We start from the raw sequence: 26,809 nt of genomic DNA on the forward strand, positions 1-26,809 counted from the left end.
AACATCGCCCGAGTGGTTGTCGTGATTACCCGCAACATTCCGCGCCACATTATTATCGACAACATCAATTGACGTCCCGCCATTGCACAGCGTTTGAGCGCTGGCTGAGAGTGAGTTGCCGTCCATACGAATTTACTGCCGCCCGCAGCTAAACCCTGCACCATAAATGAAGAAACGCGGCAACAAAGTGTTGCATGCTCAAGTAAATGCCGTGTGCCGCCTTCAATTTATCCACTGCAGTGCCGTCTTCATGTAAAGCCCTCAGATGCACACGACTTGAAGTTGAAACATTCGATTTGGGGGAGGCGGCGCAAGAGTCTGCTGAAAAAATACTGGTCAGATTTGAACGGTGGCGCCACAAAGACGCCATGCGCACTAGCGTCAATAGCATGACAGGCGCTGCAGCTGAGCGCATCTTCAACTGCGCAGGCTACGGAGTTCATGTAAAAGACAATAGACAAAGCGTAGTGGATGGCTTAAATAAAGGCGAAAAAAGAGGGAAGGAGAGTAAGTGAGGAAAGGCAATGCTTTTGAGCATATGCTGAAAGTTAAGCTTTGTTGATGAAATCTTTGGTATGTTGCAAGCATAAGAGAAGGTTTATAAAGTGTTGTAGCATGCAATATAAACCTTATATTCTCTGAAGTTTCGGAGATTTTTCGCTATGGAAATAGAATTAAGCAAACGCAGTTACCTTCAATTAAAGCTGGTCCACTTGTTGTTGGCCCACTTGTTTATCGGCGTTTGACTGACTTAGACGCACAGCGTCGCTTGGCGCCACAATCATTTCGCAAGCTTGTCGGTGTGTATTGACCTGTTTCTAACTGCTGACTGCAGGCGAGCGTTTAGCAACAGCGCCTGATATGAAATCAGCTAGCGCAGCAGCTTTGTAGCGCCACATAAATGCCAAGCACGTAAACAGCCTGCGGCGCATAGTGAGCAATAATACAAAAACCAGCAACAACAAAGGCGCTACTGTGCCGGCGGCTCTACAAATAAGTTTGGTTCAGTGTGACAACAAGCGACGCACGTGCTGTCTCATTGGCGTCATCAATGTCTACCACACTTTCTTTACACAGGAGATCATAGCATAGATTTGAAACGCCACTAGACATGAGGCTTTATAAATATATATATTAGTGATGAAAATATCAGTATATTATTTATATAATGTTTATCTATGATTATGCCACATTATGAAGGCAATCGGAGAGATATGAAGGTAGAAATCAGCATGAAGTTCAATAGCAAAATTTCAAAATTGATATGGTGGCCACATTATTTTAGGAAGAATAGAAAAAATACTCATATCGCATATAACAAATTTCTAAAAACATATATTTATCATTTCATTTCAGCAATTTGCTCCCACATCAATAATAATGAAGTTAATTTTCTCATAGTTTCTTGCCTACCACAGAGCTTTACCACTTCCTTAGACACCTTAGCTACAGTCACTATACAATTTAGGTCAACAGATGCCTCTAAAAAGCATTTTATTTTCAAATCTGTCGTTTACCCCTTCAATCGACATGAAAATACCCACCTCTCCATCAATCTGGTCGAGAGCGCTGGTTTGCAAAACCAATCACTTCATGCCCCATTTATATCACAACTCCTTCGATTGCTTTTATTTGCCACTTATTGAACTATGTATTTCTGCACCGTGGCGCCGCAACAATAAATATAATTTATAAAAATACAATAACAGCAACAAAATAATTAATACCCATAATAGAATTGAGCGCGTGTTCGCCATTAAGTAATCGTCTAACTAAAATTGTCACACAGCGGCGGCACAACTGAGATAATATGGCCAGAGCTACCGTAATATTAATAGAAGGATCAGTGGCCGTTAACGACATATACAAGTAAATGAATGCAGCTACAACAAAAATAAATAAAGTATTATGAATTATTTATTGCACGGCGAGCAAAGCTCAAGCGGCTGGCTAAGCGGCTGGCGTGCAAGCGTGCGTCCAACCGGTCGTCGACTGGCAATTGGGAAATGCCGTTACAGACATACCTACACACACGCGTGCATAAACACAAACGAGCGTGTATAATAAACCACATCGGATTTCTATTTGATGGCATTAGCTGAGCTGCTGTGTTACTTTCACCGCAACGAGCAGCGAGCAACGAGCGAGAATTGTAGCAGCAAACCACAATTGCTATAGATTGCCTTGCTAGCATTAGCAGTCAGCGCGCACACATGCATATATATGAGTGTGGCGTTGTATTTATAACTATTTTTCCCCCATTTGGTCGCTTGCTGGTGACGAGCGCACGCGCCAAAGAATGCCCCGAATGCTGCGCGTTTGCATAATGCATATGTATGAGTGTCAATTTGAGTGCATATTTGTGTGGCGCATAGCGGTGTGCAGCATTGTTTACATTGTGGCATGCGCGTGTTGCATTGCAGATTCAAAAAATATTTTTTAAACGATTTTAAATATTTATGAGAGAGACAATAATTGATTGCAAAATGCGGTAATTAACGTTTTTGTTTGTGAATATTACAAAAGACTGCTATTTGTGGGGTTTTTCATATCTAAAAAAATATATTTAATAAAAAAAAAATATTTTAATTATAAAAACCGAACGGTACAAGCGATTTTTATGTTAAAAATTAATATCATTGCAGCCCTTCGCATATTTGTATTTTTTTTTTAACATTTTTTTTTTGGTTCTTTTTTAATATTTATTTATGATTTTTTTTCATTTTTGGTTTTCTTGTTATTTTTAATTTTTTTATTTTTTCATTTTTGTTTTTGTATTTTTTTATGTTTTTATAATTTTTTATTTTTTTTTTTAATTTTTCCATTTTTTATTTTTTATTTTTTTTTTCCAATAACTATGACTTTAACAATCTCTAAAAAATCTAAGAAATCAGCATTTGTCGCCAGTCACTCCAAGTAAATCTATCAGCCGTCTAATACGTTAGTCACGCCAGCTGACAAGCGCTGACAAACTTGCAATGAAAACGCAAACTACAACACCGCAGTATATAACAACACCAAAGCAATTAAGAATGTGCTAATAATACCAACAACTATAACAGCGACAGCGAAAACGTGACAAATTGCGTACCTTACTTACCAGTATTTGAAGGTAAATTGCTGCAAAAACGCAAACTAATAAAATACTGAAAGTAATGCTGTGCTGCACCTTTATATGCCGTTGTAACAGCAATGCAAATAATTAAATTGGTGAAAAACATATGCAACTTAAGTAATTCGCGCACAGCAGTGCAACGCCAGTCGCCTAGGAACACTATGCAAATCGAGTTCGTTGCTTAAGTCTAATGTACGGTGTGACTGCCAAGCTGGCTTGCTGGCTTGTCGCGGCTGCCAATCCATTTTCCATTTTGCCACTTTGTGTGCTATTTTCAGCACGCACACATGCGTATATGTACGTAGCTGGTTTGTGGCGCGTACGCTGACGGCTGCCACATAATGTGGCAATTAAGTATTTTGCATAGAGTCCAAGCGGCGACAAGGCTTGTGCGTACAGTCGCATATATGGGTGAGAAGTACGCACTGTTGTTGCGCATGGCATGGCACATATATTGTTGTTGCTATTGATTTTGTGCTGCTGCCAGCAAAAGCTTAGAGCATGACATGCCGTAGCAGTAGTTTAAAGTTGTCTAGAAAATGCAGTTTGAGAAGGATTTTTTGTTGTTAATTTGCGTGTTTTTTGTTGTTGTTTTTTTTAAGAATATTTGAATGCACTCAGCTACATAATTCGTGTGGACACCTTAGTAACTCTTGTTAGGCGTTAAGTAAGAAGACAATCTAGTAGAATTTTGATAAGATTTTAGAGCTATGAAATATAAAATTAGAATGGCTTGTTCTCTATTTGAGTCACTGAGTATCCATTATTCATCAAATTGCTTTCTAGGAGAGGTAACTCAGCTTACGAGACATACAGCAAAAAAATTTTTTCTTATAAAAAGTCTTCCTGGTGTCATCCAGCACAAAAATTCGTAACAACCTTGTGTGAAACATGTTTCCAACAACGTCCTAGTTTTCCAAACCGCACCACTACCACCTACACAACTCTCCACAACCACACTTTATTTTTATTGGCCACCACGACACATTCCGCCTCCCACGAACTCTGCGCGCGGCAATGAAAAATTATTGATGATTTGTCTATTGTGTGTAAAGAAAGTGCTTGTCAAACAACTGGCCACAGCGCGCATCCTACACCCACTTTCCAGCGCTTCAAGCTGCCAGCTGGAGGTCACTGCAACACAACTACCAACCGAAATCAAGAAATCAAACACAGCGTTAGTTGTTGTTTATTTTTTATTGCTGTGGGTGGAAGTGCATTAAGCAACCGAAAATGCATTTTGCTGGAACCGAAATTAATTTAAATTTTTTATGATTATTGCCTTAACGCTTTATGGCGGTATTTCGAGGAAGCGCTCGAAATCAGTTAAATATAAAATTGAAGTTGCAATAAAAGCTGAAACACAACACTTTTTTTCACTTCGCATTGTCACTTCCCAGAACTGGTGCACCTGCAGTAAATTAGTGAGCGTCAAGCACTCACGAGCGGTGTAGCGATGAGCACTCACTGAGCAATCTGTATGTGTGTGTTCTGCAGTAGAGTGTTAAATGAAATGCAATTAATTTTATTGCCACAAACCGTTTGATCGCCTGTAGGTGGGTGCTGTTGTGGCTGCTGCTGCTGCGGCTGCTGTTACGGTCAAACTTAATTCGTGCTGTTTGAGCGACGCAGCGTGAGCAATGCCAGCAAATGCAGCTACCAACTTTAGCTTTGCTGCATAAATTAAAAATTATTTATTTGTTTTTAGTTTCTTGCGATAATTAAATTAAATTTCGAGTTTTCGATGCAAGCACAGCGAGCGCAATGAAGCAAGGCGGTTAGGAAGATTTTGCGTTGGCGTTAATCTCACTTAAAGCGAGTGGGTGTTAGTTAAGGGAAATATTTGAATATCTTTTGAAAATTGCAGGAAATAGGAAATAAAAGAGTAGGGAAAATGATTTTTAAAATATTTTTTTGTCATTCTTAAAAACTTTAATTGGCTGTTAGAGATTTTTAGAGAAAATAGTATTATAAGAAAATAAGGGCTTTTTAAAAAAATAGTTTAGGTTTAAGTATGATATAGCTCAAAATTTATAAAGAAATGCATCAAAAAGTACATATATGTATTAGGGTGGGTTAGAAAAGAAAATTTTTGTTTTTCGCTTAACGTTGCAATTAAGAGCTCATAATTGGAGTGGTTTTCTTAGAGATGCCTTAAAATCAATTTTTTTGGTTACAAAGGAAGAAAATTTCTTTTTTTTACCCACCCTAATGTACAGTTTTCAATTGTTCTCCAATAATTTCAGGTTTTCTTAGAAATGTCCAAGAATCAATTTTTTGGAGTACCAAGCGAAGAAATTTTCTTTTTTTTGACCCACCCTAATAAGAAATTTTCAATTATTGTCCAGATATTTCCAAAAAAACTTCTAAAAGCATATTTCTGATGAAAAAAATTTGCGAAACTTCTTGAATTTAAATCTTTTACCGAAAAAATATCAAATAGTCATTGCTATTTATTCTTTCTATAGCATCAAAAAAAATGTTTGCTTCGTTTCTACATTTGCCACTTGCAAGTTGGACTTTGTCCTCACAAAGAAGCTATGCACACTGAACATACTCACACAACAAAGTTGAAGAGCCATTAGTAGCGAATCTGCTTGCATTCAAGTTGGCTTATCCCGGTCAAACAGGAGTGTTTGCTTGCTCGAACATGCAATCGCGCGAGCATGAACAAAGTGAAATGCATGTGCTATAAAAAAATAAAACGATAATAAAAAAAATTAAAAAAAAAAAATTAATTTAAAAAATTTAAAAATTTAAAAAAAAATTTAAAAAAAAATTAGGAAAAATTAAAAAAAAAAATTTAATTAAAAAATAAAAACTAATTAAACTAACTAAACTAAAATAAAAAAATTAAATTAAAAACTTATACAAAAAATGAAATAATAATTAATTACATAGAATTCAAAAAAATAACAAATTGCAACAAAAATCATGAAATTGCATTTAGAAATTGCTTTAAAATGCTTTTGATGTCATTGCAAAGATGCAAATGTTGAATTCAGCTAACTTGGATCGTAAAATGGCAATCGAGTTCGTTGCTTAAGTCTTTCTATTTTCTCACATATGCAATTCTATACAACTAGCTTTGAGCAATATACTATATTCCCACTAGAAATAACCAACACAAAAAGTCTTGATGTGAGACAGAAGTCATGCTTTCTTAAAGTAATTTTACTTGTTCCTTAATACTTTGCCATTTCTCGCTTTGGACTCACATAACACACATAGCTTTTGTTTGACTTGCTCTCATTGCGCTTAGCATAAATCAAATTTCGAAATGGGCTGAGCGACAGCAAAGTAATGACAAAAGTTGGAGAAGAAAGAAATGCAAAAATAAACAACAAAAGTTTACGGACGATAAAGAGCAAATTGTGGAAGCGAGCAACGGCTGAGGCGCGGCCAAACAAATGAGCGTACAACAAGTGGGCGCCAGCTTGAAAAATAACAAAGAAAACACTCTAGCACACACATGTATGCGTTTAAAGCGAAAAATTCAGTTGGTGTATTCAATAATTAGCAGCCCACGCATTTTGCGGACTATCGCCGTGTATCCACTATCGAATGCTAATAATAAATATATATATGCAAGCGCTTGGATGTGCGGCCAGCAATTTGCCGCTTAGTGCGCGCCTTGTCGCCTCGTCTCACCTTTGAAGGCCTTTGCTTTAGCTGCTGCGCAACGCGGAGGCGTTGGCTGGTGCTGTTATCATTAGTCAGCAGCAGTCGCCAGTCAACCTGCTCTAGTCATTAATATTAAAATTTTACACAAACTGTTTAGCATTTCATAAATGAGTTCTTCGGAATTTCGCCCCAGTGCACCAGCTTTTTGAATGTGCTTTGTTGTTGGTGTTGTGTTATGCTTTTCAAACAAATCAAATCCGTTTGAAATTCGTTAGTCATTTCATTTGTCATTGCAGAACGGAAACGGAAAGCGGGTTAGCGAGCGAGTGAGCGCATAGTCTGGCTTTAAATGTTGTTGGGTTTTTGGTTCATCCATCTGACGTCCGCTCCGTAAATTAGCATGTAAACAAAAGCTCCAGCACACACGATTATATGAGGCTGTTGATGATGCTCCGCGCGCATGCGTGTGGGCTGTACGCTGATGGCACACTCTGACCCCCACACCATTCGGCAGCGAAGCGCACGCTCGTGGCTCGCGGCATTTCGGTGAACCATTAATTGTTAGGAAATGAATTGAGATGAATTGATGCCAATGCTGCGATTGCGACTGTGACGGCTTACATACATACATACATACATACATATGTAAATATGCCTTGCGCTCGCTTATAATAAAGGCATATGCATCTACTAAATTATTTATGCTTGCATTTCTGTGTGGGTATGTCTGTCCGGCTGTATTCGCTTTTATTGCGTGCATGTTGTTGTTGTTGTTGTAATTTTCGACATTGCCGACATTTTTTCCGTTGAATTAATGATTTTTCTTTGTCAATGCTGCATGAATAACAAAAACAACTTTGAAGTGTCGATGCCAAAGGAAATCATTAGCGAGATATATGCAGGCAGATGTGGGCCGCATTATCACTTAGCGCGCACGCACGTGCTATCTAGCCGAAAGGTAGCTGAATGTGTATATATTTGCATATGAATTCGAAGTGATGTTTATTGGGAAAGCGAAACATATTGACATTGATGAATTATGAATACTCGTGCTTTGCTTTATACAATTTATTTACCTTGAAAAGGGTATATTAAGTTTACCACGAAGTTTGGAACATCCAGAAGTAGACGTCGGATACCATATCATATAACTTCTGTCTGTTTGCAGGAAAATTGGTCCCTCAGTAGTTGAAGTATCTATCTCTGTACACGTTTTTTTCTTCCTTAGAAGCTTTTAATTTGTTCGAATCGCCAATATCGGATCACTACAGAACATAGCTACCATACAAAATGGGCGATGAAAATCTAGTGCTTATATGGAAAACTTTTTTATTTGACAAGATATCTCCACGAAATTTGGCATAGATTATTCCGTTATTAAACGTTATAATCCCCGAAGAAATTGTTCATGTCCGCGAACTATGGCATATAGCTGCCATACAAACTGAACGATTGGATGAAAGTGCTTGTATGGAAAATTTTTTTGTTTGAAGAGTTATTTTCATGAAATTTCGCTTGGGTTATTTTTTAAAACAATAGAGTAATATTCGAAGAAATTGTTCATATCGGCCAACTATATCATATAGCTGCCATACAAACTGAACGATCGTAATCAAGTGCTTGTATGAAAAAGTTTTTTATTTGACAAGATATCTTAACGAAATTTGGCATAGATTATTCCACTATTAAACGTTACAATCTCCGAGGAAATTGTTTAGATCGGATAACTATAGCATAAGGCTGCCATACAAACTGATCGAACAAAATTTAGTTCCGGCAAGGATTTTTAGTATTTTGATATTTGGAAGGGTGTTATAGCTTCAATACAACTGAAACTTTGTTTTTTTGTTGTATATAAATGTGTTATTTAGAAGCGATGATGAAACCTGCTTGGTTCCTAGAAATTGAAAATTAACTTGAAATTTCTTTTCATATTCTCTTTCCGCTCTTTTTGGCATGTGGATTCTGCAAATATCTCTTCTTCAAATATTTTGAAAGTATTTTTGTGGCAACAATTTCCACATTTCTTTGCAATTATTAAAAACAATTATGACTGCGAGCGAACAAAGGCTAACAGAGCTTGAACGCATGCGACACATATTTTTCGGTTGCAAAAATGCAAAGCAAAAATGCTGTGAGTGAGTAAAAAGTCGCAAGCAAGAACACAAAAGTACGAAATGAAATTTCTTATTGCTAAGAAGCTGTATCTATAATAATAATGTAAACAACAACAACAACTGGCTTCAGCAATAAAGACAAATAAATTGAAAACAAATAATTTTAAGCAAACAGCAATTTGGGCATAACTGCCAAACCAGCCGTGTCGCTGACTGCCATAAATAACACAACACAGTCACACGCACACACACACGCATGCGCACGCGTACCAACACAAAACAACGTGCAATCAAGTCGATAAACTGCGGCAGCGCAAACATTTTATAAGACAAAAAAACGCTGACGTACCTCTGCAGCTTCGGCTTCGTGCTGGAAGACGTCTGCAAAATATTCCAGAAATAAATGTGAAGAATTCTGTCATTTTGTTGGAATTTCTGCACATAAACCAACACCGACAAAAGCACAGCAAAGCGGACCAAACGCTATGCTTGAGCTGGCCCTTCTTCTTATTATGCGCCACGTTGGCTTTACAGCTTCAACTGCTGGCACTGCTCTTACCACGGTCGCAGTGTTGCCGAAGGGGCGCAAATCAGGCTGAATATTGAAAGGCTTCACTGCTGATTGCGCCGGCTCTTTGACTGCTGATGTATGCTGACTGTTTGTTTTATTATTGTTTTTGTTATTTTTGTTTCTGCATTATTGGTGTAGTTATGTGAGTGCCGTGGGCAGTTGGCATGCAGACGGCAGATTCTCACGTTGACGGAAATTTGAAGGACATACGTGTACATACATATGTATGTATGCATGTGCGCTGATAAGGAGCGCTTGGTGTCTTCTTCAAAAATAATTTGCAGTAGCGCAGCTTTTAATATTTCTTCTTTCGTAATTTGTTTTTGGCACTTACGTACACAAGCGGTTCGTAACCCATTTACGGATAATTGACAGCAAGTATTCAGTTTGTAAATACTGTCAATAAACTTTTGAAAGTCCATATTCAGCCCAAGAAATGTGTTCTTTTTTATTATTAAAGTATTTTTTTGTATTAAAATTTAATTTTATTTCTTTTGTATTAAAAAATCCCCCAGTCTTTGAAAAAACGATAAATAGAAAATATTCGCAGAAATCTATATTTTCTCTTTTAACACCTTAATTTTTCCTGTGAAATCAATGAACGCCGTAAAAATAGCGATTTCCAAACATTTCGCAGTAAATATCGAAAAATCGCACACAAATACACTTTTTGCACCTTTTGCGCCAATCAAGCCAGGCGACGATTTATTGCAACTAGAGATATCGAAAAACTTTGCAAAACTGCAATTGTGATTTATCTGCATGTGTGTGTTGTGTGTGTATGCGAGTCACGCTTGCAACACTTTGTGGCAAACGTAATATGCCGCCGCACCTCGTTGGCGTTAGCTGTGAACGTGCCGCATTGAACGAAACGACGACGAATTGACATCAGCGGTATGCGAGTCAGAAGTGGCACACAAAAGGCACTAATTGAGCGATAATTTTTTGCTCAATTACATGCATACATACATGCGCTGTTAGTGCATATGTGTTTCCATTACTGTGTATGTGCATGTAAAAAACGTTGGTGCAAAGAAAAAAACCCAAAAGTACTGAAACTGAAAAGTGATGTAATTGTAATAGTTCATACTTAAATATATATGTATGTGCATTAGGGTGGGTCGAAAAAAACGTTTAATTTTCTTTCCTTACATACAGTAAAAATATCGCTTAAATGTTAAATAAAATAAAAATAATTTTTTTAGGTTCACCTTAACATACATAACATAACATACATATAACAAAAAAAAAATTCATTTTCTTTCCTTGGATACGGTGAAAATATTGTCGGAAAGCAATTAAATTACTTTAAAAATATTTAGGTCCTCCTTAATGTATGCCTACATAACCGAAACACTTTTAATTTTGTTCTTATATGATGAAAATATCGTTCCAAATTATTTTAATAAACAAATAAAAAATAGATACACCCTAATGCATACTATATAGCAAAAAAAATTTTATTTTATTTCCTTAGATACAGGAAAAATATCGTCTGGAATGAATTAACTTATTTAAAAAAAATTAGGTCATCCCTAATGCAGATACATATGTATATAAAACCAAAACCTTTTATTTTTCTTTCTTAGATGATGAAAGTATCGTTTGAAATTAGTTGAATAAATAAATAACAAAATAGATCCACCCTAACGTATTTATAACCAATAAATTTTAATCTTCTTTTCTCAAATACAGCGAACGTGTCGTCTGAAATAAGTTTAAAAAACATTTTTGTTATTTTAAGGAATAAATAAAATATTGATGCACCCTAATGTCTATATTTAGCACAAAAACTTTTCACTTGCTTTTGTTAGATACAGAGAAAATATATTCTGAAAAGAATTAAATGATTAAAAAAAATTAGGTTCGCCCTAATGAATGAATTTACATATATCCAAAAACTTTTAATATTATTTTGTTAGACTATGAAAATATGGTTTGATTTTTTTTAGTAAAAACAATTAGATCCACCCTAATGTATAACCAAAAAAATTTAACTCTTTTTACTTAGAAACATATATGTATATGCAGAAATAAATGTAAAAAATATATTTTTTTTCGCCCACCCTAATGTTGAAATAACCTTTACTTTTGAAATATGTATTACCTAAGAAATATTGTGTTAATACAACGACTGCAACTTAAGACACTTTTTGTCAGCACAAGACTTCAGTTCACATGTGCATGTACATATATCCAAACACACACATACACATATCTGTAGCCATCTCTGTTTGCTTTGGTGCATCTGCATGCTGTTCTCTGATTTTTGTGTGCGCCTTTATGATGCACTTAACAGCTAATGAAGCACATAAATGCGTCAGTTGTAAGGCCATTTCTGAGACAACTTCTTTACAAAAGACAAACAAGCACGAAGAAGAAGAAAAGAACGATGCCATACAAATTTTAATTTACGCTGCGCCAGTACCCTGCCACAGGCCGCAGCCAGCTCAGCTATTATACGCCACACATACCAACTTTGCGCTGCGCTCAGCATCACAGCTGTGTCTGCAACCTTATCGCCGTCAATTTATCTCGAATGCATTCCTTTTGTTCCAGCACAGCTAACTCTACCCACAAGGTTGCATATAAACTCACTACTTATACTCATACACACGCTTGCGCGCAGATCATCTCCGCGTAGCAATCGTTTTCATCTTACGCTTTATCCAAGCATGCTGTCTTCTTTATATTCTTTCATAAGGTTTATGTGATTTTTTATTGTTTGCCGCCATTAAAAATATAAAAATTTGATTTACAACATTTTTTCCACACACAAGCCATTGGTCACTCTAACGCCGCGAATTAATGCGTGCCACGCCTGTTGCGTCGACCACGAACACACGTTTGAAGATTGTCTTCTCCACGCCTCATCACACAGCTAATCTTGATGCATCAGCGAAGCTGTGACCTTTAAAAGGGTCAGTCATAAGCCTCACTCGCCTACGAACGCTAAGCAAATAACTACCGGCTACGCTGACAGACCGATAGAACAACAGAACATCAGAACATTATGAATATCTATTATAAAGTGTAAAAAACAAAGATCTTACAGCTAGCTGGTTCTCGAAATTATTTGCTCAAAAACGTAGAGGGGAAAGGGGGGAAAAACAAGTATTTAATTTTTGACAGGCAGCACGAGAAAAATAGAAATAATGGTTATAATTAAATATAAAAATGCCCGCGGTTGGTACATGCGCGTTCGCGCTTTTCTTTTCTTCGCTTGTTTGGGCATTTTGTTAGAAACAAAAGACTTAAGCGACGAACGCGCGTTCATTTTGTAGCACAAAAGTGGACTAAGAATCCAAGCTATGCTGGCGCAGCCATTCGCCAGTGGTCAACAGGCACACACACACACACACTAGCACACATAAATACATGGTACATGTTGTTTTGTTTGCTTGTTGCGCCGTTGTTGTTTGTTTTTTCCTTGCGACGTCAAACACTTCAGCCAAGCAATCGAGCCGTCTGTCGGCCAAGCAGCAAGTCACTCAGGCGACAGGCACTCGATCGTGCTGATTGATGGCCGACAAGATTCGAATGTTAGTTCACTACGCTCCGCTTTGACTCGTTTCTCGCTTTTCCTTCTAAATATAATTTTTCGATTTTTTTTTAATTTTTTTCATTTTATATATCTTTTTTATTATATTTTTTTCATTTTTGACACAAAAACATTATAAACGCTTGTATGTGTATATTTACATGCCTGTGTGTAACTACTAGTTTATGTGCTGTTGGGTGTGTGGGTATGTGTGTGGTTTTATTTGCTTGCCTCGCCTGCGGTCACAGCCTGCTCAGCGCCTTTTCGAGCGTTTGTTTGCTTTTGACGCGCAAATTAATGCTTTTCAAAAAGAAATCACAACTATTTAAACAACAGCGTCCGCTAAGCGTATGCAAATAACCACAAACACACACACGTAAGAAATGGTTTTACAGACCACATGTGCCAGTCGACACATTCGTGGCTCATTGCTCGGCTGGTAGTGGAAATCTTTGCCAGCCGTCTAACAAGTATTCACTTACATAAGTATTTTATTGCACACAATTACACGCGCATGTATTTTTACTTAAATCTCGCTTATACGCGACAGCAAACCAGCGTTAGAGCCGCAACGTCAAGCCGCAGCCAGTGGAGGCATATAGGCAATTAGCGCGGTTGCCACGGAGGAAAAGCTCGGTTTTCGATTGCTGTGGCATTCCACAGCTGATAACACGCAAATCACGGCATACGGATATAAGCGTACAATAACAACAATGACATTGATTGGTATCTGTGGAATTCAGCAGAAACTTTCTAAAGCATTTGCAAGTCATTTCGCTTACATACACACACACAGATGTACATTTACAAAAGTGAGCGATGAGTTGGCAAATTTATGAGGAGGCTATGGAAATCTGCTTTTGGTTATATACATGTCAAATCCAATAAAAAATATTTTAAAAACTCCGGTTTGGTTTTCTTTAGAGTGAAAGGTGTTCTTCTGCATTCATCAAAGCAGCGGCGAATCTAAAGCGCTTTGTTTATATTAAAAAAATATCTAATACTTTGAAAAAAGTTTAATATTGGATAGTCGAAGAACTCTTTTTGCATTTTGTCAATAGATGTGGAAGCAGTCGTATGTCTCCAGTGCCACCAATCACACTATGTCATACCATATAGTATTGGAGACTTTAGAATTTAAAGCTTCATCATAAGTTGAAGTTTGATTAGAAATACGAAAACACTTTTTCGACTACCCAATATCTTTACAAAGCAACCCTTTTACTTTAATCGTTATTTCAGATAAATTTTTCACAATATTTGATCGATAATTATGCTTCCTACATTTTCAATATCTCAACAATTTAGCAGCCAATCTCTTTCCTAATCTTCTTTCTCTATCTTCTATCAACAATTCTCTATCAAAATCTTCTTTATCTATCTTCTATCCAAATATTCCATACATTTTCAACTCCTCAATAATTTAGTGAGCAAATCTCCATCCCAATCATCTTCTCATCAATCTGCGCAATCAGCAAGAAGCTAACTTTTAAGTATTTCTGCCACAACTCACTTATGAAAAATCATTTTCCACTGCATAAGCCACAACAGCAGCACCCGCGGCTGCAAAACAAATGCTCGCAATAGTCGCTTGCAACACTGCATGTACTCTACCAACAAAGCAGCGCATCTGCCCAACACCCCACTCAAATTTGTATGTAAAGTTCCCTTCCTTCACTTCAAGCCCAATCGCCTCAGCCTGTTACCACCAGCAGTAGCAACACTAACAACAACGGCCAGTTACTTAAATTACAGCATGCCAACAATAATTTGCGCAGCCATTGTTGTTGTACCATAACTTTGGTGTTTTATGTTTCACATCATGTTTGTTGTCTCGAAAGCGATTACCCTCGTGCACCCGCGTTGCCTGAAGCCGGTTTATAAAGTTAGCTTAGCCGCACAGCCACACAGTTCTCGGTTTCAACAGCTGTATACGGATATGTGCAAAATTTGTTGTTGCCATTTGTTTTCTTCATTGTTGTTGCGTCCTTTTCGTGCTTCTCTTCATGTTGGCTTGTTTGCACTTTATTGTCTCCTTCAGTTGTGCTTTTTGAACATTCATTCTGGCAGCATGAGTTCTTTTTGCTGTTTTGCTGTTGTTATTGTGGTTGTTTGTTGCCTTTCGTGGAATCGTCTCAGTTATCGTTTGCTGGCTGTTAACTATTTTGCTGCTGGTTTTTGGAATTCGCTGTTTTCGTAAACCGTTTTATGGTTCTTTATTTTGTTTTTGTAGCGACTAAATGTTGCTGCTGTTTTATGCTTTTGGCGACAGTCAACCATTTAGTAGATCTAGTTGTTGGTTTTATAGTTGCTGAAAAGGTTTATACTTTAGTTATTTCCGGGTTCCTTAATGCTCTGTATGTTTGTGTTTTGTAAGCTTCATTAATGTTCCGTCGATTATTTAGCTTTGAGCTATTTAGGAAACTTAATAGGCCTACAAATAAATAAAAAATTAAAAAAAAAATATATTGCCTTCGACATATAGGTTTATGTATTAATAATGTTCTTCAACTTTGGTAGACAAAGCTAATACGTCGAGACCTTTTCGAACAAAAGCCGCTTTATCATAAAAACCATGAGATATATAAGTTCTTCAGGCTATATCCTTCAAGTTCAAGTAAATTGAATACACTTAGATAAAATTAGCAATTTGGTGAAATTAGTGAGCTCTCTTTAGAGTCTATTAGACGTACTCGGTATGAAACTTAGTTTTAGCAGAGACACACACCTTTGAATAAGGAGAAGTGAGCTCTCTATAGGGGTATTAGCCATACGTAGTTGGTATGAAACTAAGATTTTATCCGAGATACACACCTTTGGATGCGAAGAAGTTCAACAAACATTCAATATTTTAAAAAATTGTTTAAAAACAACTATTCATCAAACTAATATCTAATCAAAACTTAGAACACACAAAGATCTTTCACATTAAAAAATAAAAATAGAGAATCTCACTTCTTCAATAAGCCAGCATGAAAACGTCAAGCCATTCTCACTTATTGCAACATGAAAATGCTGTTATTCAGCGCCATAACCAAATTCCTCTGCACATCGCTACTTAAACGCCAAACTTAGAATTACCATTTACCGTTAGAAGTGCTTGCACTTTGGAGCCATGAATCTCAACATGGCATACTGGCTCGCTGCCACCTGAAAAGTTAAAGCATGCAACTCGCCATTTACTAAAAACACAGCACAACAAGCAGAACAATAACAACTGAAGCACTAAATAGCGAGCGTCGCGCAGCTCGTGTTGGCGTGCACATGACGCTGCTTGTTGTGGTGTGGTGACGTAGTCGCTGCCAACGTAGTCGTCGTCGACGCTAAACGGAGCGTGAATGCGGAGCTTATGACGCATTAGCTTGACGCGCTAGCTGCGCAGCTCTAAGTGCCGGGGAACATGCGGCGAACTGTGAGCTGCCATTTGTATGCAGCGCTCAATGCTCACATGCTCGCCGCGTTCCAAGTAATCCACTGTACAAACTTGGCTAACCAGTTGGTGCGCGCTGCTCGCCGCGCTCTGACTTTCCACTGCACGCTGTCATATAGCGAAGCAAGCGTCGTAGTGTTTGTATGTGTGTGTGTGTGTTCGACTTAACAACTTTGCTCTTTAATATTTAATACTAAAAATTCAATTATTATATTATTATAATCTCACTACAGCAACAGCACGTTGGCGCCTGTAAACGCTTGCCTCAGACACATAAGTCTACTTACATAACTCAACTATGACGTACGATTGCGCTTTGTCTTAAACTAGTGCGATTCTATATTCATATATAGGCATATTGATTTTGTTTATTTGGAAAATTATCAACTACACATGCACATGTGCCAGTGGTGGCGACCAGCGTTAGTGTTGTTGCCCATTTTATTTAGCCTGCAGCGCCTAATATGGGCATAGCTTGTCTAACAATAGTTGATCTTCGACTTGGACAACTTTGTTGGCAATTATATGCGAACACATGAGCACTTTTGTAATAAATATGTTTGAATCCGCATTCGCGTCTGAGGAAACACTCACGCCAAATATGGCATTTTCCAGCCTTTATTTTTGCGTGCTTTTCCTTTTCAACGTTTAGCAAAAGAGTTTTCGCAGTCAGCTGCTTCAGCGTGTATGAAAAAATAAAGTATATTTTTATATATTAATAATACAATTATTTTATCTAAATTCAGCTATGACGCATGCCTGCCTTTTAGTTTGCAAAAAATATATTAAATAATAAATTTTTTGTTCGTTTTATTTGCAGTTTGCATTGGCACCAAGTCCCGTTTGTCGGTGCCTTCGAATCGTGAACATCATTACCGAAATTTACGCGATCGCTACAACAATTGCACCTATGTGGATGGCAATTTGGAGTTGACCTGGTTGCAGGAACCCGATATGGATCTGAGCTTTTTGGAGAACATTCGCGAAGTGACCGGCTACATACTCATCAGTCATGTGGACATACAAACTGTCGTATTTCCAAGGTAATTTGCACAGCAAACAAACTTAGCTTTGGACGAGAGAATCTTAGTAAATATCTAACTACACAGTAGTAACAAAAACTAAAATATTCGAGCCATGTTATTTAGCTCACAAAATTTCAAGTAGTAAAGCTCGCTGATCTCACATCAATATCTTGCATTTCATTTATTCCAGACTACAAATCATCCGTGGCCGCACTTTGTTCAATCTCAATGTGCAAGATCAACAATATGCCCTGTTCACTGCCTACTCGAAAATGTTCACACTTGAAATGCCTGCACTCAGAGACATACTACAAGGCTCTGTGGGTTTCTTCAATAACTTCAATTTGTGTCATATCAAATTGATCGAATGGAAGGAGATCATCTCCGGTGAGTAGCGACGCTCCGGCGTCTCATAATTCATTCTTACACACTAAATCATATTGCGTTTCTTCCAAATTAGGACCCGATGATCGCTTCACCTATGTGTATAATTTTACGCCACCGGAGCGTCAGTGTCCCAAGTGTCATGAGTCGTGCGAGCGCGGTTGCTGGGGCGAAGGTCCCAACAATTGTCAGAAGTTCAGCAAGATAAATTGTTCGCCACAATGTGCGCAGGGTCGTTGCTTCGGCTCGCGTCCGCGTGAGTGTTGCCATCTCTTCTGTGCCGGCGGTTGTACGGGACCCACACAGCGTGAATGTATTGCTTGTAAGAATTTCTACGATGATGGTGTTTGCAAGGAAGAATGTCCGCCTATGCAGAAGTATAATCCAACCAATTATTTGTGGGAGGTGAATCCGGAAGGCAAATATGCTTATGGTGCCACCTGTGTGAAAGAATGTCCCGAGCATTTGCTCAAGGATAATGGCGCATGTGTGCGTAGTTGTCCGGCGGAGAAGATGGCTAGGGATGGTGAGTGTGTGCCATGTAATGGCCCTTGTCCCAAGACATGTCCCGGCACACCGGCACTACACTCGGGCAATATTGACACATATAAAGGTTGCACAGTGATCGAAGGCTCAGTACGTGTTTTGGATCAGACCTTCTTCGGCTATCAGCACATTTACTCCAATAACTCGTTTGGTCCACGCTTTATTGCCATGCATCCCGATCGTTTGGAGGTGTTCTCCACGGTGAAAGAAATTACTGGTTATTTGGATATTGAAGGTGCACATCCGGCATTCAAAAACCTTTCGTACTTCCGTAATTTGGAGGTCATACATGGACGTCAGCTAATGGAGAGCTACTTTGCTTCTTTATCGATTGTGCGCTCTTCTCTGGAAAGTTTGGAGCTGCGCAGTTTGAAGCGCATCAACTCTGGCGCCGTGGTTATCCAGCAGAACGACAACATTTGCTTTGTTAGCGACATCGATTGGCAGAAGGTGCAAAAGTCGGTGGACCATGGTGTAGTGATCGCACGGAATCGCAACGAAACCGAATGCAGTAAGTTGAGAAACTCCATCGCGGCTTTGGCTGCTTATTTTCTAGATATTTGTGTGTAATTCAACGCTTTTCTCTTCTTTTCTATAGAATCAGAGGGCCTTGTATGCTCGGATCAGTGCAACAAGTCTGGTTGCTGGGGTAAAGGTCCAGACCAGTGTCTGGAATGTAAGAACTTCGCCTTCAATGGCACCTGCATTGCCGATTGTCATAATATAACAAAGTAAGTCCACAAATCGCAATACCTAATTTGTCAAGCTTTACTTATATTGTGTTTATTTTTCCCGCATAGCGCTTATCAATTCGATAACAAGACCTGCAAAGAGTGTCACCCCGAGTGTCGCACTTGTTCGGGTCCAGGCGCCGACCACTGCGAGGAGTGTGTGCATGTACGCGATGAGAAACGTTGTGTCACTGTGTGTCCGGACACCAAATACTCCGATTATGGCATATGTCGTACATGTCATGAAACTTGTGAGGGTTGCACCGGACCCAAGGACACCATCGGACCGGGCGGTTGCAAAACATGTAATCTCGCCATCATCAACAGTGATACGACAGTCGAACGTTGCTTGCTTAAGAACGATAAATGTCCGGATGGTTATTACTGGGAATATGTGAATCCTCAAGAACAAGGCAATCTGAAACCATTGGCCGGTAAAGCCATTTGCCGCAAATGTCATCCACGTTGTGAGCTCTGCAATGGCTACGGTTTCCATGAGCAAGTGTGCTCCAAGTGCGCCGGTTACAAACGTGGCGAGCAATGTGAAGACGAATGCCCTCCCGATCATTATGCTGATGAAACTCGTCGTGAGTGCTTCGAATGTCACCCCGAGTGCAAGGGTTGCACCGGACCAAGCGCGGAGGATTGCATCGCTTGTCGCAGCTTCAAAGTCTTCGGCTTTGGGGATCCCAATGATAACACAACCATCTTTAACTGCACGTCTAAATGTCCAACCGAGTATCCATATGTGATTTATCAATCAACAGATATTGGCACATATTGCTCGGAAGTCCCTGGTAAAGGCACTAAACTCACCGCCGGTGTCGACAGCTATATCTTCATTATCGTGGCGTTCATTGTCTTTGTGGTTATGTTTTGCATGTGCATCGTCTGTTATGTCTGTCGTCAGCGCACTAAAGCCGAGAAGGAGGCGGTTAAAATGACACGTGTGCTTAGTGGTTGTGAAGACGCCGAACCGCTGCGCCCATCGAATATCTCACCGAATCTATCGAAATTAAGAATCGTCAAGGACGCGGAGTTGCGCAAAGGCGGTGTGCTTGGCATGGGCGCATTTGGTCGTGTGTTCAAGGGTGTTTGGGTGCCTGAGGGCGAGAATGTCAAAATACCTGTGGCCATTAAAGAGCTGCTGAAGGCTTCCGGCGCCGAATCCAGTGAAGAATTTCTGCGCGAGGCATATATCATGGCATCGGTTGAACATCCAAATCTGCTCAAATTACTCGCTGTTTGCATGACCTCACAAATGATGCTGATCACACAGCTTATGCCACTTGGCTGTCTGCTCGATTATGTGCGCAACAATCGCGATAAGATCGGTTCTAAGGCGCTGCTTAACTGGTCCACACAAATCGCAAAGGGTATGTCGTACTTGGAGGAGAAGCGACTGGTGCATCGCGATCTGGCAGCACGTAATGTGCTGGTACAAACGCCTTCCATTGTTAAGATCACCGATTTTGGTCTGGCAAAACTGCTTAGCAGTGACTCGAATGAGTACAAAGCGGCTGGCGGAAAGATGCCCATCAAGTGGCTGGCACTGGAGTGCATCAGACATCGTGTCTTCACCAGCAAGTCGGATGTTTGGGCTTTTGGCGTAACCATTTGGGAACTATTGACTTTTGGACAACGTCCACATGAGAATATACCTGCCAAAGATATACCCGATCTCATCGAAGTTGGTCTGAAATTAGAGCAACCCGCCATTTGTTCGCTCGATATCTATTGCACATTGCTATCCTGCTGGCATTTGGACGCCGAAATGCGTCCATCATTCAAACAGCTGGTGAATGTATTCTCCGAGTTTGCACGCGATCCCGGTCGTTATTTGGTCATACCAGGTGACAAATTTACACGTCTACCCGCCTATACAAGTCAAGATGAGAAGGATCTAATCAGAAAGTTGGCGCCCACAACTGAAGGCCCAGAAGCTATGGTCGAGGCAGAGGACTACTTGCAACCAAAGGCCCCGCCCGGACCCAGTGGTACGGAAGACACGGACGAGGTGCCTAAACTTAATCGTTACTGCAAAGATCCGATGAATAAGAACTCATCGTCTGGTGGTGACGATGAGACCGACTCGAACGCACGTGAGGTTGGTGTCGGCAACTTGCGACTCGATCTCCCGGTCGACGAGGATGATTATCTTATGCCCACCTGTCAGTCCACCACGCCCAATGGTACAACCGGCAGCAATAACAACACCATCAAAGCGAATGGCCATCCCAACGGTGGTATGGTTATTGGCGGTGGCGGTTACATGGATCTAATCGGTGTGCCCGCAAGCGTTGATAACCCCGAATATCTGCTCAACCCGCAAGCGCTGAGCGTCGACGATGCGCCTATACCCACGCAGACGATCGGCATACCAGTGATGATGAACCGCAACGGCGGCAACACCGTGCTGACCGGCGGCAATGGCAGCGTGTTAAGCGGCCATCATCACGCACACCACACACCCACATCGGCGGCGGCAGCAGCGGCGGCGGCAAACACAATAGCCGCTCTAACCGCGATGCACGATATGAATGTGGCAGCCATGGTGGCGGGCAATGGCGGCTCGGAGCCGACCAGCTCGGACCATGAGTACTACAACGACACGCAGCGTGAGTTGCAGCCACTGCATCGCAGCGAGACGCGCGTCTAACCGACAAAGCGTCCATTGGTCGTCGGTAACGCGTCGGTGACTCGTTGGGTTGCGCGATCAGATGTAGCCAAAGCGAATGCGGCACGCCTACAAAGCGAAGGGTGGGATGGTCGATGGTGAAGGTAGAGGTAGAGGGAAGCAGAAAAAGACTGCAACACTGCCTACGTGAACTTAACTTGCCACAAGAACTTGCAACGTGCCTCATTTACATACATACATACAACAAACGAGTATGTATGTGTGCCACTACGTAACGTAACTGTAAATACATATTTAAGCAAACACAAAGCGAATGCAGCGAAATCGAGCGACTTTCGAACGCAGCAAAAGCCGCACACACGAAACGAAGCAAAACAAACAGACAAACTAATTATAGCCACACTACAAATACAATACACAATACATACAAATGCCACTAAAAGTCACATACGCAACGGCCTAGGCTAGCGCGGGCCCGCTGCGTATGGACATAGCCCAAGCAAATCCACTTTTAGCATTAGGCAATTAGCGTTTAACTGTACATACATACATACGCACATTTAAGTATAATCCGTAGTAGATATGTAGTACCTAAATTGTTGTTGTATACTGTAGTACTTACCGTTTAAAGCGTGAACAATTGTAAATCTTCAACCAACAGTGCATTTGACTTGAGCGAGGATCGGCGCGGCAGCGGCTGGCAGCTAAACGCTTGGTGTGTAAAAATTTCATAAGCCAGCTGACCGCCGCCTATCTTCAAGCAAATTAGTTTGTAGCGCATAAGAGATAGGCTTTTAAAATAGCTTAGGTTTCGATATTTTTAAAATGTTTTATTTTTAAGTAAATTTCGGTTTTATTCATAACCACCTGTGATAACGTAAATTAAGTACGAATACGAAAAAATGGAAAAAAAATTAGAAAAAAAAGAAAAGAAAAACAACACAAATGTAAAATAATGAACAAAATGAACAAAAACTTAACAAAATGGCAACAACAAACAATCACTAATATATATTTATTAAGGAAATTTTTACAAAATGTTAACATTAATGATGCAACTTTCGCGTAACGGTAAAAATTAAATTTTTTAAACAATTTATTATGGCATTCACTACAAATTTTGAAAAACCGATGTTTTATAAACATAATTTTGGGCGGCCTTTTGACACGCGAGTGGAAAAATTAATTGTAAATTTTAATTATTTTTTATTGTTAGTAATCATTTTGAGATTGTGCATAGATAGTGTTTGCGTAACGGATTTGTTAAACAAAAATCAAAAAGCATATATTATTGTAACAATATTTGTTTGTTAGGATTTCTATACTAACTGCACAACTGCTAGGTCTTTGGTATTGACTATGAGTGAGATGACGGTTTATATTTGAATTTAATGCTGAAAAAAGAACACAACAACAACAAGTGCAAAAAGGGCATTTTATGCAGTTTAATTTAAATTTTCTAAAAACACTAAAATCAAAAAAATAATATTTTGCCGAAATTTAGTATTGAAAAAATTTCAAAAATTAAAATTTTAAAAAGCAAAATTACAAAGTTCAATTTTGTAAAATTAAAAAAAATAAATTAATTTTTTTAAATTAAATTATTATTTTTCTTAATTTTTTAAATTAAATTAATATTTTTCTTAATTATTTTTATTAAACAATTTTTTTTTTTAATTTTTGTAATATTTTTTTGAATTATATTAATTTTTTTTTAATTTTTAAAATAAATTATTTTTTTTAATTAAATTAATTTTTTATATTTTTTTTGAATTAAAATATTGTTTTTCATTGTTTAAAATTTAAATTACTTTATTTAATATTTTTAATTTGAATTATGTGACTTATAAAAACGAAATCCGAAACGGAAACCGAAGTTTAAATTTTAAATTGTTTGTGTTAAAAATTTTAAATAAGAAATTTAAAAGATCTTAATTAATTAATTTTTCTTTATTTTAAATTAAAATTCATTTAAATTAATTTAAATAAAAAAAATTAAAATAATTAAATTAAATTAATTAAATTAATTTTTTAAGTAAAAAAAATCATTTATTTAATTTTTTAAAATGAAATCTTAATTAATTTAATTTTTTTAATAAAAAAAAATTTTAAAAATTAACTTAATTAAATTATTATTTTTTAAATTAAAATCTGAATTTAATTTAATTATTTTAATTTTTTTTTATTTAAATAAATTTTTTTTATTTAAGATGCATCTCTCATTACTCAGCTCTCACTCATTGCTCAAGGCATACCAAGTGGAAATTATACATATAAAAAAATATATAATCTAACACACACATACAAACCTATTAATACTGCATTATAAAAAGTAATGTAAAGAACTAAAAAAGTGCCATTCACTCACATTGTCGAATAGAGAAAGCCGAGACAAGTCTACGTCTCAGCTGAATTGCACTTAAACACACTTACACACACTTACAAAGAAACACGAAAAAATAGAAATAAATAAATTTTAACGTGAGTATCGCCACTTTGGTTCAAAATTCTGCAAGCTTGCTTGTATTTGTACAATCATGAGGCACTGCTGATATTTCTTAAAAATATTTGGCGATGGCTTCAGTTCGTAGAGCACACTGCTGCTTGAATGCAAACACAAGTTAAGCCAAGAATGCTACACTTCTGCGTGGAAAACAGCAATTTCAAATATACTTACATATATACATTTATGTACATACACTAACGCACTGACATGCTCACATTCTTATACGATTATTTATGTTTTATTACGCGACGTTTTGAATGAAAGCCAGTTTAGCTGCTTAGTAATACTGTTTATTTAATTTATGTTTAGCTGGGAACCCATCAACTAAGGCAACAAACAAACCACTAAATGTACTAAATACATACATACATATACGCTGCTTTATATTTATCGACTATTTGTACGCATATAATTATGTAATCATGTAATATTCGTAGTTTATTCCGTATGAAATACACGCTGTAAGAAAAATAGTTAATTGTTTTTGTAAACGCATAAAACTTAATAATTGAAAATTGCATAAAACATAATTATTAACGGTAATTATAATCGCGCTTGTGTTAAATAATTTGTATGTATTTATTGTATATGAAGAAATTATGAATAAGTTGTAAGTACTACTTAGCTGAATACTTTTAGTTTCTTATATTAAGTAAAAAATTAAAATAAATATATTAAAAATAAATAAATAAGTGTTATTTTTACTTAAGAAGTGACAAGATCGGAACTTAATTTGTATTGGAGAAAAGTAACACATGATCAAATTTGACCCGGACTGGTCCATTTAAACTGCGCACGCAAAGCGCGAAAAGTTTGAAAAATTTTCCCAGCTCCTTTTCGTTCTGTCAAAAGCAGCTTTGAAATGGAGGAAGAGGTGGTGTGTATCGATCCTTTTTCACGATTTGGCGCATGGTCAATATTTCGGTTGATTTTCCAGGCCTAAAGCCACACTGATAAGGTCCAATCAATTTGACTACGTTAATCTTTCACACAATACGCTTACCCCAAGGTAGTTGGCGCAGATTTTGGGGTCTCCCTTTTTATGGATTGGGTAGGGCTCACTCAAATTCCAATCGTCGTGGGCATGCTTTCGTCCGACCATATTTTACAAAAGAAGCTGACGAATGCTTCTTGTCCATCGGCCCAGGTCGCTTTGTTGTTCTTTATACGGGTAATCGCTATTAGAACTTCTTTATGGTCAGGCAATGGAACATCCACTCCATCGTCTTCGATTGTGGAATCGAGTTCACCATCTCCTGGTGTTAAGATTTCACAGCTGTTCAGCAAGCTGTAGAAGTGTTCTCACCATAATTTCAATATGCTCTGGGCATCAGTCACTAAATTACTTCTGAGGGGTTCTACAAGAGTATGCTCCGGTCTACTGGACGTTTGTTTACAGGGGTGATTGCAGGACTAAGCAACTGATAACCATGCTGTGTTATTGGTTCATTTAAAGCGTATTGTTCTACTTACAAATATCTTATTATTCAATTTCAGGGAACTTTGCTTAAATCTAACATAACTGTGGAGATGTCGCACTAGACAACTTTTTCTCCTTTTCCTGGAGTTAAAGCACCGCAATCACTAAAACCACACACTTAATATGTATAAATCTTTTTTATGAGCTCGAATTTTACTTCAAAAACTTTATTTACTAAAAGAAATTTCAGTATTTCAACACAAACAGAAATCAAATATAAATTTCACTTGTAAATTGTAATAGATCGTTACAGCATTATTCGAAGAGCGTAAATAAGTTACAGAGAACGTATATCGTATATGACTTACGTTCTCTGCAAATTGTCGCCGCGTGGTTTGTGTACAGGCTAAATTTTACCAAATATCGTATATTTTACGATCTTTGATTGGATTATCTTCAGTGGCCACGAAATTATATTGCATACCTTTAGGCGCTCAATTCAGTGACAAATTTCTATAAGTGCTGCGAAACTGGCGGATTTAAGGTGGCTAAGAATGTGGCAGCTTTGTTATTGAGATGAGGTTACATAATGAGTTTATGAAATATTATTTGCAATCAACTCAAACATTGAAATCCGCAAATAAAAATTGTTAAAATATGTGAAGCTTGGTTTTCGATTGCACGCTTGACTTGTTATGTCGGTGTTGTTGCTTTGAGCCTGAAACAACCGATTAGAGCAAGTAAGGAAGGGTTAATTTCGGTTGTAAACGAACATTTCATAATCTGGAAACTTCCAAGGATTAAAAGCAGCGAAATACCATCAGGTACATAATGCTTGTTAGACATATAGGGTCTAGAGCCAGTTTTCCCACGATGTTATTCACTTTAAGCGCAAATATGCACCGTTATAAGAAACACACATTTTATAAAAAAATTCACATAATGGCTGGTACATGCGGTACAGAGTCACCTCTCTTGGAATTTCGAAAATCCTTATATTAGGTAACTGATTTTTGACATAAAGACATATTAGTATTACGGAAGAGTTTTCTCTGAATTTCAATTCCATGTCTCACACATTGACCGATGATATTTTCTGTCAAAAGTAAGCTATAGGTACCGGCGTCCACATATTGAGTACCTAGGGGCTTGAACAGTTTC

General features: G+C 38.0%; 1 protein-coding gene across 2 annotated transcripts in view; it reads left to right on the forward strand.

Annotated features, from left to right (window-relative positions):
- Nucleotides 1-23,272, forward strand: part of LOC105222837 (epidermal growth factor receptor) — a 132,017-nt gene extending 108,745 nt beyond the window's left edge. The window contains exons 2-6 of one of the 2 annotated variants that reach the window (XM_011200355.4): nucleotides 17,219-17,441; nucleotides 17,614-17,810; nucleotides 17,884-18,864; nucleotides 18,952-19,084; nucleotides 19,154-23,271. In XM_011200355.4, the coding sequence (XP_011198657.2) occupies nucleotides 17,219-17,441; nucleotides 17,614-17,810; nucleotides 17,884-18,864; nucleotides 18,952-19,084; nucleotides 19,154-21,743 (4,124 nt within the window). In that variant the 3' untranslated portion in view covers nucleotides 21,744-23,271. Of the gene's footprint in view, nucleotides 1-17,218; nucleotides 17,442-17,613; nucleotides 17,811-17,883; nucleotides 18,865-18,951; nucleotides 19,085-19,153 lie in introns of both variants that reach the window. The other variant, XM_011200354.4, reaches the window with a different exon arrangement.
- Nucleotides 23,273-26,809: the final 3,537 nt, after the last annotated feature.

This window comes from Bactrocera dorsalis, chromosome 3, assembly GCF_023373825.1.
Source record: "Bactrocera dorsalis isolate Fly_Bdor chromosome 3, ASM2337382v1, whole genome shotgun sequence".
Classification (NCBI taxonomy): Eukaryota; Metazoa; Arthropoda; class Insecta; order Diptera; family Tephritidae; genus Bactrocera; species Bactrocera dorsalis.